The 21883-nt window shown below is 33.9% G+C and overlaps 1 protein-coding gene across 3 annotated transcripts in view; it reads left to right on the forward strand.

Moving 5' to 3' along the window:
• TUSC3 (tumor suppressor candidate 3) overlaps positions 1-21883 on the forward strand; it is a 105205-nt gene that overhangs the window by 30058 nt on the left and 53264 nt on the right. For 2 of the 3 annotated variants that reach the window (XM_083861250.1, XM_083861249.1), the window contains exons 2-5: positions 4789-4958; positions 12709-12826; positions 15229-15369; positions 15941-16081. In XM_083861250.1, the coding sequence (XP_083717376.1) occupies positions 4789-4958; positions 12709-12826; positions 15229-15369; positions 15941-16081 (570 nt within the window). Of the gene's footprint in view, positions 1-659; positions 704-4788; positions 4959-12708; positions 12827-15228; positions 15370-15940; positions 16082-21883 lie in introns of all 3 variants that reach the window. The other variant, XM_083861251.1, reaches the window with a different exon arrangement.

Below are 21883 nucleotides of genomic sequence, written 5' to 3' on the forward strand. Positions count from 1 at the left end.
TAGAAGTCAAGCTCTATTGGGTTAAGAAGCAGAGAGGAGATATGGGGGATCACTGGGAAGCAGTCCCTAATAGGGAATTGTTTCAGGTGCAGATGCCAAGGCTTGCCCTACCAGCAGCTTTAGTTTCACATCTTGTCACACTTTGCTTTTGGACAGGTAGTTTGGTGCTTTCATCACATCACTGGAAACCAAGATCTATAATAGATGAAATTTACTTCTTTTATTTTGCTTTCTTCATGACTCAGTAATAGGGATAGATGCAAATGGAAAAATATTTTACTAGCCTTAGGGAAAAGGAAGAATTTTTTAGAATTGTTTTCCCAAGCAGCTTTTATTTCAGTGGGGAGTGCTCATCTGCTTAACAGGATTGAGGAAAAGATGCCAATGACTGTCGCTATTTCAGGAGCAAAGACAATTTTCAGAGGTGATTGCTTTATGAAGTAATCCCATTTTCTAAAAAATTAACAGCTTTACTTGTTGGGTAAGAAAATTCCTGGATTTTGGATTTTCTCAGTTAGATTTTTAAGGGTTATTTAGTTTTGTAAAAATGTTGATGTGCCATATATTTGTACTTGTTTCAAAATAGTATAGGAGCAGCAAGTAATGTTATAGTTCTGTTTGTTTACAGTAATTAGCATTCATTTTGTTTGTACCCATAGGTCATTCATATTCTCATATTCTGCTTGGGCATCAGCTAATGAAAATAAGTAAATGATACATGGCTACTTCATCATCTCAGTGTTTTTGCAGACTGTTATCTGTTGAACCTTTTGTAGTTATTTGCAACATCAAACCCAGAGTTTTCTTTATACAGAAAGAATTTCCATTCTCATATTTAGGCTTCAGGTTGTTTTTTTTTGTTTGTTTGGGTTTTTTTCCCCTCAGTGTTTCAATTAAAACCCCTTCAGTTATCAGCAGAAATCTGGTAAATGCTCTGAGGAATTCTGTAAACAAACAGATTTAAATATATGTAGGGTCTTTCCTTGTATGGACTGTGGAACGGAGCAGAAAATGAGAAATCTGGAGTGAAAATGAGGTAGTGTTCCTTGTTTTCTGGATTTGAGTAAGTAACAGTTGTGTCTCTGTCATCACAAGATGTGTTTTGTTAGATTTAGCCATTCTCTCCTACTTCCAGATTTTCTGTGGCAGAAGACTTTTCCTGAGAAAAGAAAGGAAAAGTTGGAAAGAGGCAAGTTAATAAAATTTGTATTCCAGGTGTCTAGAATCCTAATGGGAATTCACTTTGGTGACAGTTGTATGTATGGATTATATAGAAGAACAGTAAAGGGTGAAAGGAAACATGTTCAGTTTCAGTATCTTCACAGGAAGAACAATTTTGAATAGACCATTGTCTTTTCTAACAATGCTTTCTAGGATATTAGTAGATTATTTTTATTAGGGTAATATGAAAAATTTTGTCTTTTGGTTCCACATGTTTTTCTGTCAATTGTTCTTCACTTTTCAATGTTCTTTCACACAGGAGAAGATTTTTGACTGAGGTAGAGCTCATGCTTTTATTCAACAGTATGTTTTTCTGGTCTCTACTGTTTATCTTAAAAAAAAATGTTCTTACAAAAATATTCAAATTAGATTCTAAATTATGAAATCCTTAAGACTGGTCTGGTGGCTTCATAAATATACTTAAAATTTATATACTAAAACACTTTCCCCTGTCCCCTGCCTGCCTGCCCACTGACCAATTTCCTGAGTATAGTGTCGCATAAGTGGGTGCCTTTTTGATCCAAAGCTGAATTAGACAGTTGGAATTTTACAGTGTGCTATATTTCCTTAAGACTCAGCTTTAAAGTCAAATGCATGGCTAAAATGCAAACTTTTATTTGTCAAATTTATTTCTTAGGTTTCATTATTAAATAAAATGAGGAAAAGGTTGCTAACTTACTCAGGAGCGTATATTGTGAAAATATTTTGTAAATGACAAAACCAATATCAGACTTTCATCTTTTTCTAAAGACTCACAAGTCAGAAAGACTGCACTCTGGATTCTAGAGCTGTCAGTCCCAAGGTTTCTTCTATCAATTTCTCTGCAAAAGAAGTCTTCTGAAATAAAGTGCACAAAAAAGCTGGTAGGATATTGAAGTGCAGTCAGTTTCCTAAGAGAGGTGTAGCCTATAGCAGAATGCTTTACGATGCAAGCCACTATCTGCAGTCTGTTTAATGACTTTCTATTTGCAAAAAATAGATTTCTTATGGATGCAGTGAAGCAAGTATATACGTTGTACCTAATGACTACACTCCTGAAATATTAGTTTGATTTTACCTAGTGTAGTGCACATTTAAAGTTAGCTCAGTTATTAGCTTTTTACTTGTGCATATAGGAAAAACCAAACAACAAGTGATAAAAGTGGTTGAGAACATTATAGTGAATATTGCAGAAGAGCTATGTAAAGGTGAGGTTACATGTGGCTCAATCTAAAGGAATCAAGACTATTTTTTATTGGCAACTAGCTTCCAAGTAAAACTAGAATTAGGACTTGTCTGAGTAAGATTCTTCCATATAACTGTATTTTATAGAAACACTAATAGAGCTGGATTTTTTCCTTCTCCTATTTTTCTTCTTTCTGTCAAGATCATGCTTTTGCTTTCATACCCTTAATTCTATTTCATGGGTTTCTTTCCTTTAATAAGGCCCATTCTGAAAAGTATTTGTTTTTCTGTACCAAGTAGGATATTATGCATCATTCCTGTTTTAATTTAAAAGTTATGTCTTTTTATTAGTTCTCTTTGGGTTATCATTTTGCTTGAATTATTGAAGGTTTTGGATATACTAGTTCCCATCCTTTTTAGTTTCTTGTATTTTATTGTGTATTACTGGCTGGAATGCCTGATGCAAAGAAAGTGAATCTTTTGAAATGAACAAAGATTTAATCCTGGCACTGCTAATTAAAGGAAATCTTACATGTGTGTGGGCTTCATTTTTATGTAATTTGCTTTATGGTTCCTTTTAAAGAAAATAACTTACATAATATCTTCTTGAAGCAAAACCACCAGAAACATTTTTTTTTTAAAGAAGAAAAATTATAGTTTTAATTGAATCATTGATATTCTCATGATAAACAGTGTTGTAGCCTCTCCTTCACATTCATGACTACAAATACCAGCTAAATTCTGAAAACAGGAACAAAAACTGAAGGGTTTTTTTTTTTTTTTTTTTAATAGGGTCAAGTTAATGCAGGTATTTCAGAACCCATAGTCATCAAAGCTTTTTTTGGACTCAGGCCTTCTGATGACCTGTGCCTAAGGGGCTCTGATAGTTTTGAAGGTGGAAGTTCTGACAGGCAAAATGTAATTTTTCTTTATTCTTGCAGTTCATTCCTTCCTTCCCTTCATATATCTACTCTCATTTATACCATTACTGATTTGTCAGAATGTTACTGGATGACCTAATTTTTCTTCTTCATTCAGTTTTTAAAAAAACTCCCCAAAAAGCCACCTTGTCTTCTTCCTCAGTTGTTCTTGCATGGTGTTTGGCTTTTATCCTTGCTTCGCCTGTCATCATGCTCTCTTTTCTGAAAGTGTCCCTATTTCAATATGTTTTTTAAGCTGGTTTGTTCTGCCCCTCCACAGTGGAGCCTGATCAATTTGAAAACCCTTTCACTAATATATGTTTATCTTGCATCTTCAAGTTTTCTGAAGTTAGTTCCTCTTTCTTTGGTGTGCCTTCCTCACTTTCAGCCTGTCTGCCCCCTTCTCTGTCCTTCTCACTTTCTCTCAGCACTCAGCTTCTGAGCTGTAATATTCCGGTTTTCTCCACTCTTTTTTTTAGCTTTTATTTGATATAGGCAGCTTCCAAAGGGCCAGTGAGCAGGGAGGTGAACACTTAAACCAAGATAGATGCATTAATCCTGATACGCTGTGTGCAGCAATCCACCTAGAGCATGCTCAATACAACCTTGCTGAACCTTGGCAACTTAGGAAACTAAACATTTTCTGGTGAGCATGTGTGGAATCAGGCTTACTTGATTAAAAAACAAAACAAAACAAACAAACAAACAAAAAACCTAAATAGATTTTCATAGGAATAGTTAGAGACAGAGGGCTGTCTTTTAGTAGCTTGCTTTGTATCATTCATGTGATGGAATGCTTTCAAGCAAAAGACAGTACACAATTAGATTTTTCGTCTGCAATGGTAGTTCAATCAAGATATTTTGTGCTTCTCAGCCTTGAGATCAGCTTAAAATGTTGATCTCATAATGGAATGTACCTAGATAAGTTTATATGACAGTGCAGTCTTGTCTATGGCAAAATATAAAACTTGCATGAATTTGAATTCAGTAAGATACATTTGTAAGAAATTCTAAACGAAGTAACTATTTCTCTCTGTTTGTAGGTACCTTTTTCTTTCGTCTTTATACTCAAGTGACTGACAATATCCTACTGTGGTTTTTACTAAATAGAATAAATACAACATAAGGCTGCATTTTATAAAACATCAGTTTTTTAAGTGGAAGTTAAATGATTGCTGTACTGGTAACTTTTATTTAGGCAGTGATCCTTACACTACTCCTTTGCCTTTGGTAGCAACCTGGTTGATTTTATTTTATGTATTCTTTCTGTTGAAGACCACGTTGAGTTATTCTTTTAAATACTTAAAACTTCATCGACTACATGAAGGACTAAATTGTGCTATAAGCTAAACTCTGCTACATACAGCTATATATAACTTCCATCTTGAGTCGAGAGGAGTTTGAAGGGTACAAAGGCAGAATATAGGTACAAAGCACTTAAATTTTGGTTTTAAACATTCCTCATGCTTGTCGTCAATTACAGAATCTTTTGGCTGAGAAAGTGGAACAGTTGATGGAGTGGAGCTCAAGGCGTTCGGTCATCCGCATGAATGGAGATAAATTCCGAAGATTTGTGAAGGCTCCACCTCGTAACTACTCTGTGATAGTGATGTTCACTGCTCTGCAGCCACAGCGGCAGTGCTCTGTTTGCAGGTAATTTATACCTTGGTGACCTTTCTCATCTTCCTTGTCTCCTTTTGCAAGAGAGCCTTGAAATCAATATGCAATATGCCAGGTAGGGTTGTTCTTTGCATGGGATAGATTCTCACTGGTCAACAGGCTCATGTGCTTGTTACAGTATCTTTTCAATCACATTTATCCTATATGTCACATTTTAAAATTCTTCTAGGTTTTGGGTTTTTTTGTTAAATTACAGTTGAAAAAAGTACACAACTGAGGAAGACTTTCTCTTCAGGAAATCAGCTTTATTTTATTATCAGTTAGCCATGATCTTTCCAAAGACTTCTTGTGACAAGTGATTCATTAGCATTTAATAATACGACACTTCACTGATTTCTTCTGTTAAGAGATGCCGAAGGTGCTCGTGCAGATGTGACTTTTCCCTCTGATTTCGCAGCTTTGGACAGCCAGTTTTTCCATGAGGTCATAGGTATTATGGAATACTGTCTGTCACAACAGTTTGATGTGTTCTGGTAGTTCCATTCTGAATATGTATTAGAGTGCCTCTGCTAGTCTTTTAAGTTCATGATCTCTCTCTGCAAGTTCCTAGTGCAATAAGTTAATCCAAAAATGACTAATGATAGGGAAGTAGGGCCAAGGCCCTGAAAGGTAGTCATACACTTAATTACCTCACTAAATCAGAAACTGTGCTAATAAAACCTTCTTTGGCCAAAATATGCATTAGAAATTACTGTGTTTAGCAATATATGGGATTATTGAGTAGAGAGCTCTAAACACTATTTAGATAGGCAGCAAAGTATTTTGTAGGACTATGAAAATATAGGCTGTATATGAGGTAATACTATTTCCTGTTTTTAAATACGCTAATTTAAACTATATACAAAGCTGGTAAATGTAGTAGTGTGTTAGATTTCTGATGTGCTGGAATGTGACATTTACAACTGAAACTTTAACTTAGGTATATGGTTTTTATTAGGGTTTTGGTTTTTATGTATTAATCTTCTGTCATTGAAGTCAGTTGTTCAGTTTTGAGGGAGAGAATATAAATTGTCTTTCCACTTCACCCTCTGTATATGAACTGTGAAGCTGGAGGATTAGGTACAGAAGTTGTCCAACATTCTTAAGTGAAATGAATTTTCTATTTCAGCACTTTCTTTGCTGTTGTTTCTTCTTTATGCTGCCATAAAGAAGCTTCAGGATGTTCAGCTTCAGGAGATGACAGGAGTTGAACGTTTACCATATTGTTTTATATCACTCTTTATTTACCCAGTGGGTAAAGCTCCAGGAGTTGCACCAAGTTCAGCTTTATAAGGGTCATTGTATTTGTCATTATAATGGCCATGGCAAATTCTTTCCCTGTTCTACATACAGGTCTTTTGTAGGACATATCAAACAATGTAAGTATTTCTGTTATTAAGGAAGTTAATTTTGCTTGCAACTGGGTATTGTTTACTGTTGAGAAAAAGAGGTTATAAACTTTGTCTTAGAAGAGACTAGGCTAGATATCTTGTACAGAAGCAACTGAAAATCTTTAGACGTAAAATGAAGGAAAAATCAGCATGGTACTTTCAGTTGGGTTTGTTTAAATAAATGTGAAGTTGCGAGCCACTTGTTCATGGGAAATAAAAGGAATTTAATGATGTTGATCATACTGCACATAAAACCATTATCAGGAAAATCGACATTTTCAAATCAATGGCTAATTAATGGACAGGAGCACTGAAAGGATATATAGAACTGAAACGCAGGCATTTCTTGATTGTTAGCTATTCACTAGCCACTTTGCCTAAGGAAAAAATAGATTTTTTAGTTTAATCTGTAATGTTCTGTGAAGATGCTCTTGTCCAAGATTTAAGTTAACTGCTACTTGTCAAAATATTTTTGGAATAATTGCATAGAAAAAAAAATCCATGTCATATTTGAAATATGAAAAAGCACCTAGGTCTGAAGTCTGAGTGACTTTGTCACAAGAATGAGAACTTTTTTCCCCTCTATAAATTGAGCATGGTTGGTTTATGTACCAAAAGACTATTAAAAAAAAAAAAAAAAAAAAAAGAGTTTTGAAAAGTTTTTGGTTTTTTTTTTTCTTTTAGTGTCTAGATTTGACACTTCTGTATTTTATCTTTCTGTGATATATGCAGAAAGATGACCAGATTTGTCTCAGACAATTTAAGGATTTTCTCTATGGAGCAAGGAGGATGTTACAACATCAGTCACACAAATCACATGATCTGTGAAAGTGTATGGAAAGCATTTCAACTTAGTGCTAAAATGCTGCATACAAAGAAGTCTTTGGGACTCTAGATATTTAGATAAAGCTTTTGTATGTAAAAAATATCCTTTCAGTCAATCCTGTCTGAATTCATCTATTTCTAACACAAGAAGGCTTCTGAAAACCAGCAGCTATGTATATGTATTAGTAGAACCTCTAGTCATGGAGTTTTTTTCAAAGAAATTTTGTCTTTATTCTAAAGCAGAATTTGGAGTAAAACTTTTTTAATTTAGCTTTGTTGACAAAGAAGTTCCAATTTTCTGATCTAAAAGCGTATTGAAAGCTATCTGATGCCTTCACAACTGTGTTAGTGGTGGCATAAATGTCGGTTTTCCTGTTGTCCCAGTTATTTAAGTTCAATATGACATAGCTGGTGTTGGGAAATGAAGTAAGAATAACTGATTGGCTATTCAATGTGCTCTCGAATGGGGGTGGAATATGTTTCTAATGGCTTAGGATTGGGGTTTTTTCCATGCATGTTTGGAAATGTGTTTGATTAAACTGTTCTGGTTCCAGGAAATTAAACTTAGTTTTAATTGATTTACATGTTACTGCTGTTCTTGGTGTATATATTCATGAGCAGCACATTGGAAGCAGATACTAAAAAGCCCTTTGATGCACTGTGATGATGAATCAGTTTGGATGAGCAGTCAGAAATAATCTCACTCTAAATAGTGACTCCTCAGAATGTAAGACTAGCTTCATTTTGCCTTTGTCCTTAGGTCTTCACTCAACTAGATAGTTTATCTCTTTTAATCAGATCAGTCACACTACTGAAAAAATTACTTATGTACATAAGAAGGAGAAAAAAAACATGTTCACTCTGATAAGAATATCATCACAAAGATGAGGGGACTGTCTCTCAGCTTGTACTTTGTATTGCATACAAGCAAATGGTAACTACTGGACTAGAATGCATTTTTGTCTGAAAATCTGCTGCCAGCTTCTATGCCTTTCATCTTCTTGCATCTCACAATGTGTTCTCTCATTTTATTATCACTACATTTTTCTAAAGTGGTGAGCACCTACCTTTTTACCAGGCAGAATTCAGTGACTCCCCTGCTTCACTTGATTATTAGTGTTTTGATTTTCAGCTGCAAAAGAGCTTTAGCTCAAGCCTGCTGATACTGACTGCTCTTCTGCATCTTCCATTGTTGTATTTAACTCCTTTTTTGTTTGTTGCTGTACCATCTGACAGCTCCATAAACACATTATATAAAGTCTTTTTGTTTGCTTCCTAAGCTCTGCTTCTCTTACCTGACTGGCAGAAGCATCCATCTCTGCTTGGAATACAGGTGCATACAAGAAGAGTTTTGATTGTTACCAAACTGTTTACATTTTTGTCTGGTTCATTTTTCGAATTTATTTCTGGTGTATTTTCATTTAGAAAGGGATACCTGGGCCATGGAATGAGACTGGTCATTGAGCTTTTCCACAACTGAAGCCCGTCAACAAAAAGATGCATATTTTGTGTTGATTTTTTTTCTTAGTGTTCCTTGAAAAGATGAGAGCACTGTCAGAGGCTAAAGATGCTGAATTTCAGTGGGTAGGCTCTATACTTAGACCTGTGCCACTAGTTTGTTATAAGATAATATACGTGTACTAACATCTACTCTATCAATGAGACCTCCAAGAGGAGGTTTTTTAATTCTGAAAAAAGAATTTTTTTGGTTTCCATGCTTAAAATAAATCTCAGAAGAGAGATGTTTTCAAGTAGCTGATGCACGAGTAGGTCAACAGCAAAGAGAGTTGTGACAGTCAAGGAGCATCATCCGAAAGAAGAAATAGGATCCAATGTCTTTCAGTTTTTTGCTGGCTGATAAAGAGCAGATAGTGAGAAAATTGTTGATCTCTTAAATGTAGTGAGAGGGAATTACCATTTGAACTTTTTGTTCAATGAAGGAATAGGAAATTTGGAGCAAGCTGTTGAAAGTTCTGCAATTGCTTTTCCTGTGCACTTCAGGACCTTGATAGAAGTATTGATGAGTCCTGCTTAACGTGGCAGTAATTTTATACTTGGATCACAAGAAACACCTTATTCTTCCTGAGATCACTTTTTTTAAATTCTTTTATTTTGCAACTTTTACAAAAGAGGACCTCATAGCTTCTTTTCGTCTGCAGAATATTGAAAGTTTCCTTGGATGGGGTAAATAGAATACCATGGATTTTAGCTTGGTTTCCCCTTTTATAGATACCTAGATTGCAAAACCTGTGTGGTTTTCCATGAGTGTTTATACTCTCCATATTTAGTGGAATTTTCTGGACACATTTGTAGATTTTTCAGTGCTTTTCATCAAGACATTATGAGTCATCCTAAACAAAGTTAAATTAGAATTTTGATTTTATTGTTTTCTTGACACTGAGAAGATGTCAAATATGCATTTAGCCCATTGTTCCTTTAGTTTTGGGGAACTCCATTCCAAATAAAAACCAGAAGTTGTATTGGAAGTTAATTGCAGCACTGATCACAGTTTACTTTAAACAGATGGATAAGAATGTGTAAGTAACCTGGTAGTACATTCTGTGCCAACTCTACATTTTTAAGTATTGTATGTAGTGGGCCAGAAAATAATGCTTTACTGCTTTCTTTCTCAAATAATTCCACACTCTTTTATTCTTTTCCTAATATTTAGTTTGTGTTTTCTGTACTATAATGTCAGACCAATACACTAAAATTAATCTCATTAAATATAGCTCAAGTTATACAAATCTGATTAACTGCTATAGACACACACATAATTAATCTTTTTAAATAAAACTTTTAAGATCTTATGAGCACCTTTTGAGTAATGGAAGAATTTCTGTAGAGCATTTGCTTAGCAGCTTACTTTCCAGTATATTGAATTTTCTGAGTAAATCTAATAGTAGCATTCCCTTTTGATCTGGCCACTATTTTCCAGCAGCTGGTCAATATTACTACTGTTGTTGCTAGCTCCTGTGTTGCTATTATGATGAAATTCTAAAGAGCTGACTATAGCAGCAATAACATTCAAATTTTCTCCATATATCAAAAAATCCTGCCAAGCAAGTGAGCAGTGCTAACATTATATTCTGTTGAGTTCAACTAAAGTTAGATCTTTGCTTTTATGCTTTTATAGATTTTCACATAATTATTCTAGTAATTTTATATAATTACCATTACTTCCTAGAAACAAGCTGATAGAATGAGTATGAACGAATTCTAGAGATAGGTAGATAAAAACTTGACAGTTGATATTGTCAAGTTGATAATTGATAATTGAAGATAGGATTTTTGTCAGTCAAGTGCTTATGCTTTTTACTGTTATTGTGTCTGAAAGGGAATGAACCAGTGCTACAAAGAGTTACTAAAGTTATTCTATGAGAATTTTTATTCAATTGGAAATGATACAGTGGTGTGTAGGATGATCTTTAGTTCTGTGTGTGCTAATACTTTAACTTTGTATTCCTGCTGCTCCTTGTTTCACTCTTCACACCCTTCAAGAGCTTCTATGAAGATGCACCATAGAAAGGTTTTCTATTTTCAGTGTGAGGATAAAATTGTTCTTTGAGTCTGTTACAAAAAAAAAAAAAAACAACAAAACCAAACCAAAACAAAAACCTAACAAAATAATACTTTAAATGTTACCCATTATTTCAAAATAGTTTAAATATGCAAAATACATGGAGATAAATGGGAACAAGTGTCTTCTCAGATAGTGGAGCCATTAGTGGAGTACCTGAATTTCCCAGAAATCCAGTTTCATCACAAGTGAAAGATAGATAAAGAATGGTGGCATCAAGAGAACTGATTTTCATCTTGTTCTTACAGTAAAAATGGCTCAGCTTAAATATAGCAGGTTTAACAGAGGAGTGCACTACAGATGTTGCAGCATTCTTTGATGTTGTCTGACTGCCCTCTTCAGGATGACAATGAATATGTTAGTCTGCTTAGTGATAATATCTATTACTAGAAGTAACCAATCTAATGCCTAAATTACTTCTGTTATTTTTTTAATTGCAAACTGCCCATTAAGTAAGGGTGGTAAGTAGCAAATTTTACTGAGTCAGGTAATAAGGGTGAAAGTTGAGTTTTACTGTGCTTCATGTTATTTAATTCTTTGCAGGAGTAAGATATCACCAATTTTCATTTCAACTCTTGGCGTTTTATGATTTTTTTTTTTCAGGCACAGTGATATTAATAATACACAAGTGTGTATAATATTACACAACTGTGCTGGTGTTTGTATATAGTATATTTCATGTCTAAGCTTCATCTTAGTTATGGAGAAATGGGGACAGTCTTACAATATCTGTGATCCTGTAGTTCTCTTCTCCTTCTTTTCTCTCGTATATGTTTAGGGCAGAGTTTCACTTGCAGCAAACAGATTTTTGCGTTTACAACTTTTACATATTCTGCACCATGAAACACATAGAACTTTTTCTAGAAACACACTGTTTTGAGAAAAGCTGTGGAACACATTTATTTATACTACTTCTGTATTTTACCATATGCAAAGATGAGTTGTCAAGTGGTAAAAGCCTGGTTTGGACTCTACAGTGGATGTGATTAAACAGTAAAATGGAAATTTGCAAAGGAGTCTGTAGCAGAAAGTACTGCAAGCATTCCTTCATTTTGGTTTTGGTGGGGTTTTTTTCCTAAATTTTTGTTGGTATAGATTTGTCCTGTGGAATAACCTGTGGTTTTATGGCACTGTGTGTTTAGAGGATGTCTTTGCTAGTATTATTCTCCTGGAATTCCCTTTGTCTTTCCCTTCCTCTTAGTGAAGTCAGGGCAAAGATCTTTGTTTTGGTTTGTGTTCTCTTTGATTTTCTTGGTAGGTTTGTTGGTTGGTTTGTTGGTTTTTATTTGTTGTTTTTGTTATTTTATTTAGGAGGATATTTAGTAGGAAATCACCTTCTAATGCTGATAGAAAAGATTATATATTGTATAAAATTTCCACATCTAAAACAACTTCTAGAAAAATAATCTGGAGTTTATTATGCTGCTTACAAGTCTGCTTTTTATTCCGTTAGGGTCATTTCCCCAGTGCTTAGCAGTTTCATTGGCTCGCCTTCTATGGCTCTGCTGTTTTAGGAATATACATTTCACAGTTGTGTGTTATTTGTCTCCTAGTTTCAAAATTGCTTGTGCATAACTGTTTCTAGCAAGTATTTCCTCATAGCACACTCAAGAGCCACATAAGCATATCCTTGCATGAATCTGTTAACAGATTTATTTGATACTTGCCACTCAGACCAGTCCTATTTACTGAGACTTTTAAATGTGGAAACATTACTTTTTCTTAATATCATTTTGGGTTTTCCCTTGTATAGTTTAACTTAACACATATCTATTTTTGAAGGTGACAAGTTTGAAGCAAAAAGTTGCATAACGAGCTGAAACTTTTTAATTTATAGTGTCAATTTGAGAATGATACTGCAAATGTAATTCATCTAACCAGCTGATTATAGGATATTTCTTGCAAGTGAACGGTATATAGATATACATTTGTTTCTTTTCCTTAACAGGCAAGCTAATGAGGAATATCAAGTGCTGGCTAATTCCTGGCGCTATTCATCTGCTTTTTCAAACAAACTGTTTTTCACAATAGTGGATTATGACGAAGGGGCAGATGTTTTTCAGCAGGTAAATGTTGAATACTGTAAAGCATTTTTAGTTTTTAGAGCTACATGTCGATTTGTCAAATAAAACAAGATAAATTATTTTGTGTATGTAGGTGTGTACCCTTATTTTGTATACAATTTCCTCCTGGTTAAAAACAGCAGTTTCTGTGACATCAGTGAAGACAGGCTCTACTAATAACCACTTCTAGTATTTTCCAGGTGTACTTTATAATCTTTGCTTATAGATTGCATTAGATTTATATGCAACTTTTTTTCTAAGCAATTAATTTTTTAGAATGAAATACATTGTAAATAACATTTTAATTTAAAGATTTCCTTTATATTCTCTTTAGGAGGAAAAAAAAAGCTCTTTAGTAAAATACCCTTTTAATTGCTTTTATGTAATACAGTGTTCTTCAACTTCAGTAATATTTAGTCTTGAAGTTCTTCAGGGAAAAGAGAAGACGCTGTTTTACATTTTATTTGTTGGCTATGAAGAGTGAAAGTTGCAGAATAGTTTAAGGTCTGCTCTGAAATTGAGGAGTCAAGAAAAAAAGGCATCCCTGGAAAATGAATACTAAGTACCAATCTTTGATATTTATCCATTGATTGAAGTTAAAATGCAGATTAGGAGGAGTGAAAAACTTTGAAGTTTTTTGTATATTTTAAATACCTTTTGGTGAAATGTGTGACTTAAAATGTTCAGGGGAAAAGATTAATACGTCCTTTTAAAATACTTACTTTAAAAAGCTGAAATAGTGTGTTTAATAAATATTTTTACTTCCAGTTGAAATATTAGATTGCATTGTGTAAAAAAATGTTTATTAGTGGCTTAAAATTTTGCTTTAAAATTAAAGATTTTTTTTGCTATAAACATTAAAGGCTTTATAACCTATAGACTATATAGACTGTAGAACTTTATATATGTTGTAACCTGCATGGTTATTATATATAATAATACAAAATATATATAATAATACAAAATATTTTGTTTGATCTTGCCTTAAGCCAATCAACACATGTTAAAAGAGTCCAGTTCAACTTATTCCTTGTGTAACAGGGCATAAATTCAGTTTATTTCAAATAATAGGAATTTAAAATCATGTTTATATTTAGACAATGTTAAAGCATAAAGATGTAAGAGGTTTTTTTGAAGAGGCAGGAGTGTTAACAGTAAGTTATACTAACGACTGTTTTAAGGTGGATTTGAGGGAAATGCAGTTCTGACTTCACATTTATGTGTGCAAAGTCACGTAATACTGATGCCGTAAGAAAAAACCCAAAAAGTAACGTGATTTTGATTTTTGCAGCTTTGCCATGTTTATAGAGAAATGATAAAGCGCTTCCAGATCAGCTGCCTCTAAACCCTAAACAACATATGAATGTTTCTGTATCTTGTATTTTATTTAACTGTTTCACAACATGTATTTTAGCCTTTCTTGGAATATTTTTTATTTCCAAATAATTTCAGAAAAGAAGAGGGCTTTTTTTTTCCCCCTCAGGTAGAAAATACTTTAATAGTTGGTGATTCCTATTGATAAATTCAATAGAAATTGATTCAGTATAAAGTTTTGTACTTGATTCAGTATAAAGTTTTGCTAATGTGTGAAATTCATTTTTCAGGAACTAAACAAGCTTACATCTTTATTTAAAGAGATCCATATTGATCTCATCTTAAATGTTTTGTCTCTGAGATAATACCTTAAGTATTACCCCGATTTTGTTTATGTTCATTTTCATTTTTTCAAGTGCTTTGTTGCATGATTTCTGAGATGCCATGAATACAGAGGAGTTCACATAGTGAAATTACAGTTTTGTACACTACCTTGCAAAGCTGAAGACAAAATTTTAAGTAGCAAATGTATATGTAGATCTATTTGTTTATGACTTTTGAGGATTTTTTTAATATACTGTGAATAGTTCCAGTGGCATCAACACATGAATTAACAGTAATTTCTAGGGCAAGTTACGTAGGTAAAGCTAGCTATCCAGTCCTTTTAGGATTACAAAAAAAGCCTAGTCATTAGTGGTTAGTCTCTAGTAGCCAAACAATGTCAAGCTACTTTGCTCCCTTAGAATTATAACTTAATATACTTTAATAGATTGGTTGGGTGCAGGGTCTGTTTTATCAATTACAGGAGAGGTCTTACAGTGTGTGAGGACTTTAAAGCATGAGATACTCTTATATAGAAAAGCTTGTGGGTGAAACATTCTAAATAATTAAACATCCTGAAGAGTCTACTGGAAGGAATATTCTGAGCACTCTTTGGAGAACTGTATATGAGAATGTTTAAAAAAATGTAATGTATTGGAGGCAAGTGAGATTTTTATGCTAATTAGATTTGTGTCATTGCAGATATTGTGGTGTTATATTTTGAGGATAGAGTTACTAATTTTTTCCTGCTGTTTTTCCTGGGTTTGTAGCTGAATATGAACTCTGCTCCGACTTTCATGCATTTTCCTCCGAAGGGTAAACCCAAGAGAGCTGACACGTTTGACCTGCAGAGAATCGGATTTGCAGCTGAACAGCTAGCTAAATGGATAGCTGACAGAACAGATGTTCATGTAAGTCTTTCAGCAATTGTAGAAGCTGAAGGTAAATGTATCTTTGTGGTTTGAGACAGGTTGATGATAAATTCCATCTTTCCATAATAACTTTCTTTGTCAAGTGAGGGTTCTACAACACATTAAAAAAATAACATTTTTGGTACTTGTGGGAACTTCTGCAGTCTTCAGATTATGTTCCATTCTTGCTTTGTTAAATTTTATGTAGTCTAATTCTGGATAAAAACAAGAAGTAATAAGTAGTTCTTAATAAATGAAACGTGCTTTACAAAACTATGTACAAAACACTTAGATTTGAAGGTAGCTGCTTTTAGTTCAGACACAACCAGCAAATTAGTTGAAGAAATAATGTTTCAGAGTTGTACAGTTCAAAATGAAATATAAACTTTTTTCATAGTTAAAGAAAAGAAAGTACTTATTAAAGAAAGTGCTATTTTTTCTTATTAAGGTAACTTTAGGGAGTAGTCTTGCTGACTCTGAAACCAGATTTCAGGTGCTCCCTTATGTTTACATGGAAGATGATCTGTATGTAAGCATTTATTACAATCTGTATTTGCATTTTTCCTTCCAGATCAGGGTGTTCAGGCCTCCTAACTATTCTGGCACAATTGCACTGGCTCTTCTGGTATCTCTTGTTGGTGGCTTGTTATATCTGCGAAGAAATAATCTAGAGTTCATCTACAACAAAACTGGCTGGGCCATGGCAGCTCTGGTATGCAGATTTTCCTTACTAATATGTTTTTTATTAGTTTCTTATCTTAGCATATATGTTTTCATTATTTACATGGTAAATTAAAAACCATTGCGCTAGTACATTGTTCAGAATCATACTGTCAAAAAAAAATTCAGATTTTGGGTCTAATTCTCATAAGAAGCAAGTATCAGTTACTGTGAGTAACTCACTGAAAATGAGCAAATTCTCCAATAGCTCCAGTTTTGTATTTGAACTTTATATGAAACTATTTTCAATAATTGTTACTGATGTTTATGGCTGTGGTTCAACTTGCCCTTTTTTGATAAAATCCAAAACTTTGATCAGTTGGTTTAGCATAGATATTGATGTCTGTATCACTTTAGAGTGATGAACTGTATCACTGTAGGGTGATAGACTGTACCACTTTGGAATAATGAAAGGTTGAGAAAAAAAACAAAGGCTTATATGTTTGTAAGACAGTGATAAAAGATCTGAGCAACAAATAAGAAGAGGGAATTGTTTCCAAAACCAGTTTCAGTAGTACTGACCTTAACAATCTACTGTTAACCGAATGAGAATAGGATGATCTTAGTGTTAGCTCTGAGGAAAGACTAGATCTAGACAAGTCTGTTTGAAATATTATTCAGCTAAATCCTCAAAACCTTAAATAATGAATGCACTTTTAATTTGCTTAATAGTGTATTGCACTGTGTTTATTTACGTGGTGGTTTTCAAATAACTGAGTAGACTGATAAAAGATGTGGGATGTGTGACTTAGCTCTCTCAGTTTTAAACAAGAAACAGTATTCAGAGGTGGTAGATGTTGGAATAGTAATAAAATAAAAGCTACAGAAAGCCCACGTTTTCAACAGAAGTATTGACAATTATTTTGTTCCTTATTGGCAGTTGTTTTTTCAGATGGCATACAGTTTTCTAAAAGCTGTAGGTTTGGGGTTTAAATGCTTTTTGGTTTTACTACTAGGTAGCTAGTATTCATTAAACATACTGTAAATATTATTTTTTAATTTCAACAGAAATGTTTTTATAGCGATTGTGGCATTCAGTGACTGAAAACTGAATCATTGCAAACAGATGACTCTCTTGTTTCCTTTTTTTTTTGTTGTTGTTTTGTTTTGTTTTTTTAGAGCATCTCCGTTTGCTTTAAACAGTTTTTATGTTCCCAAATCTTATAAAAAAGAAAAAAAGTTGGATACTTTTTATTTAAGTGAAAAATGGATGGTATCACTCTGCCTGATTGAATGATCTGCTGCTAAAAATTAAGAAAATTCTCAGCATGAAGAGTCTGTGCTGTTTTGACAGAGGATCCCAGAAATGTTAATTTGATAACTCCATTGCTATAAAAGGGTTGTGTCTCATAGACAATACTTCCAGTAGTGTTCTAGAAGAATATTTAGGAATGCCGTTTTTAATGATGCATCTAATAATTTTGATAGACTTGCAGAAGCAAGACCACAGGTTTCATCTCACATGTGGATTCCAATGCCATCTCACACAAGACCATTGAATTGGCTTTGCCCTCAGCATTAGATTGTGCAACAGCAATATTTGTGGTTTCATCCCTTCACGGAAGCACTGCAGGCTCTGATGTATCTTGTATGCTTTAGGCATTTTCACTTGCAACATTGCCCAGAAGACTTTTAGGATGGCAAACCAGGATGGCTGAGTCCCAGTACATAATATCCCAAAAGATGTCTTTTGAAATCACATGCACAATTTATCCCCTAGATTATCTTGGGTTTTAATTCAAATTTTGCTGTTCATCTGTGGATAATTTTCCCTCCGACATGCCAGCACGATGATGATGAAGGACTTCAGTCCTTAAATATTTGCAGACTCCTGTCCTTTTATGCTGATAACAAGAAGCAGTTCAGACTCTTCAGGACTCTTCATTTCTTAAGCAGAGAGAAGAAAAGGTCAGATAGTATAAACTAGGCAAGGTTCTAACAGTTTACATAAGGAATTGCTTCATTTTAGACAACTGTAAGTGTTTCTGTTCTGTTGGTTAGACTGTCTTTTGACAGTTTTCCTTACCAGGCTGTTGTTTTCTACATGTAATTTTCAGTTTTATTTTATGTGTGTATTTCAGATTTGCCTATATACCTGTGGAATCAGGGAAGACAAAATCTGTGCTGAGATTAGAAGGCAGCTGCCTTAACTCTATTGGGCAAAATACAACAAGTCACTTGAATGAAGAGACAAAGAATGTGTTTACTGTTCTCATAACAGTTAATGGGTGTGAGAAGTGTATATTGTGCAGATACACTCCCTAGTACTTACACCATATAGTACATTCACCAGTAGGTTTTGGTCCAAAGGAGCTTAGAGTGTCATATGGCTACTAATGACTTCTTCACCCCTTTCTGGAAATGAGAGTGTCATATGGCTACTAATGACTTCTTCACCCCTTTCTGGAAATTTAATGTGCTTTATTCAAAGATATACAGAAAAATGAAGGTTTCTCTGTGTGACTAGATAGGCATCTCAAAAGAACATCAATGAATTTTGATTGTTAATTTCCTTTTCTTCCTATGGTTAGAGGTTTTAGAGATACAGAATTAAAAGACAGAGTACAACACAGAAACAAAGAGAATGGATTTTTGTATCTTTAAATGTGTATCTCTTACTGGAGAGTCCGATACTGATGGATTTAGAAATGGAGTACAGATCTTGTATCATGAGAGCCTTCATTGAGTGCAAAAGCAAGGGCTAAACTGGATAAGAAAGGATTACATTTCTTTAAAACAATAATTCTGAAATTGTTAGAATTTACATATACAGAACAATATAGAAATAAAGTGTAGAACTAGCTGTCATGTGTCCACTGTTTATTGAACCTATGCTGGAATTCAGCTATATTCGTAAATGAATTAAAATTTTATTATTTTTCTTACATTACAAAGTGTTTTCCATGTTCTTGGGTCTAAACTTGCAAAGAAACGTAATGACCGCCTTTTTATAGGAAGGTATAGGAATATAGGATGCTTCTCTTCAAAATGTATACTAAGTGACTTTTTAAGTCTCTAGCAGTTTAGTTTAATGAACTAGTAGACAGTGTTAAACAAAACTTAGGCCTTTGAGAAGGGGATGTATTAAACCCAAATACCGAAATCTGTAATCTCTTAAAATAGCTTGAACCCTGAAAAAAACCCTGAGCTCCATTGATAAATCAAGTGGCATGCAGCAGTTAGTGCTGTTCTTGGAGTCTGCAAAGGAGAAAGAAAGGAGCAGATGGATGAAAGGTGTGTCTGTAGTATTTCTTTCTGTAGAACTGCTGAAATACAGACTATGCTGTGGAAAAGTGGCATTGTCATCAGGAGTGCTGAATTTGAATCTTCTCCTTTACTCCTTTTCGTCCTTTGACAAGATCCAAGAAAACTGCAGAAAGGTGCTATTTCTCTGCCTATGAGAGTAAATATGAACTCATTAACAGGTTGATCATTTGTGGGAATTAATTTGGCAAAATTACTAACTGGGAAAAATCAACTCACAGTAATGGTTAGTTTGAAAACTTTTGGATCCCAAAGTACGGAAACCTATGGAAAGTATGCCATTTGTAATGTTAAGCATTGTGTATCAGCGTGAATTATAGATGCATGCATCTGTTCTACAAATAGTGGTGTGTATTTTACAAACAGTAGTAGCCTGTAGTTTCCAGTGTTGTTTTTTCACACAGATGGTTGTAATTGGAGAATATAGAGCACAGCAAAATGAGCTTTAATGTAAAGCACTATATGTAGTATACTAAATTCTTGCATAAGGAATATGATGAAAATACACTGTTCTTAGGATACTTAAAATAGATGAAGATTGGAAAAGGACAAGGGAGAACCCAGAAAATGTATTTTGCCTGCTGAAAAAGTAATTTTGAAAAACACCATAAAAAGGTGGAACATGATGGAAGGAAATCATGGCAGATCCAGGGTGTGGTAGACCAAATTAGTTTTTTTGGTCACTAACAGTCTGAACTGAAAGAATATGAAAGATGCTTTCAGGTTAAATAACCATATTGTTGAGTCCTTGCTTTTCTTCTCCCCACTTTTGTGTCTCCTAGTTACTTTTTTGTTAGATACTATGTTGTCTCAGGGTGTGGTATTTAAAGCATTAAAGATCTTCAGAAATTTGGGAGATGTATCATTTATGAAACATATGACTATATATAAAATAGCATAGTCTTTTTGATCTTTCCATATTTAGGCAGATTGGCCCTAAAGAATATAAATTACAAACAGTGAGTTAAAAGTGAGAATAATTACTTCTCATGGAAAACACACTTTCAGAGAGGCACAGTTTGTGTGCTCTGTGCATTTTATCTTTCAATGTTTGACTTTTCAGCTAATTTTTTGCCTTTCTAAATATCTTTCACCTCACTTTTGTTACCCATGTTTTCAATTTCTACATTTTTGTGCTTTCACATAAGCTATCTACTATATGATTCGTCACCAAAATTGCAGTATAAGTTTCTCTGCTAAAACAATGTGAAAAGTGTAGAAATAACTGTTACTCTTCTCACAGTGTCACTGTATACTCTTCATTTTGTTGCATATTATTAATTAAAACACAGTCCATTTGCTAGCAATCACTACCAGTATGACTTCATCTGCCACATTAATTATTATGGTGTTACATTACAAATCCTGTTAAAAGCAAAATGAAACACATTTCATATTAAAATTAAGAACCTGTTCTTATTTTAATTAAAATCATAACACTACAAGAAAGTGTAATTACACTGTATTTGAAAACGTGTCTTTTCTTTCTATTACAAGAGAAATCTTAATAATAACACCACAATTAAATTGTTTTGCATGTACTTCTTGATATCTTAGACTTTCTCTCATGGTTACTCTTCTCTCTGGATCTGGAGATCATTCATTTGCTTTGTCGTGGTATGGTGAGTTGTCAGCATTCCATGGTCTTTGCTGGGAGAAGTATGATGCTGCTTTTTTCCTCCTTGGTTTAGGGTCCACTTGGGGCTCTTTCATGGTTTGTGCTGCTTCACCAATCTGCAACTAAATTTTACATAAGAATTTACAGGGTAAATCAAGGTGGTCTTAAATATGTTGGATGCTTGTCCTTTGTTTTCTTTGTTAGCTAAAACTGTTTTCAACAAGCTGCCATGTCTGTCTTTCTTTATTCACTATTCTAATATTTATAGGCTTGGGATTTCCAGTGTAATCCTGTGCATTTTTTCTTGTCATTCCATACTGACACATTGTAGCCTATGTTTACACTTTGGCTCTCTCTGCTGTCTTCTCATCAGGACTGTACTACAGCAACATGTTGGTCCTATGTATTTCATCCTAAACAGAATAGGGGAAAAAAAATAATATGCCAATGTAATGTAAGCTAGGTAAATGTAATGTAAACCTGGTCTTTGGAAAAATTGCTGTTTTGGCTAAATAGGTAACATAACCCCCAACACCCCACCCCCCCTCCAAAAAAAAAGAAAATTAAAAAAAAAAAAAAAAAAAAATCCTGCCAAACAGCAACAGCAAAAAAACCCCCAACCAACCAACCAACAAAAAAAAAAAAAAAAAAAAAAAAAAAAACCAAAAAAAACCCTAATGAGAACAAACCACAAAGCCAGAAAAGCCAGGACAGATTTAATAAAGGTTGACAAGATTCAGTAGTAAGGCCTTATTCATGTTTCTAGAGGTGGCAGTGCTGCATTTACAGGAATACAGAGCTACACTAGCTTATATTTGCTTCACGAATATGTTACTAAATGTTCTTTAAAGAAAACATTCTAAAGAGTTTTAGTAAACCTCAGTTTAGTTAGTCACAATGGTATGAATTTTT

This window comes from Zosterops lateralis (assembly GCF_965231275.1).
Source record: "Zosterops lateralis genome assembly, chromosome: 5".
Classification (NCBI taxonomy): domain Eukaryota; kingdom Metazoa; phylum Chordata; class Aves; order Passeriformes; family Zosteropidae; genus Zosterops; species Zosterops lateralis.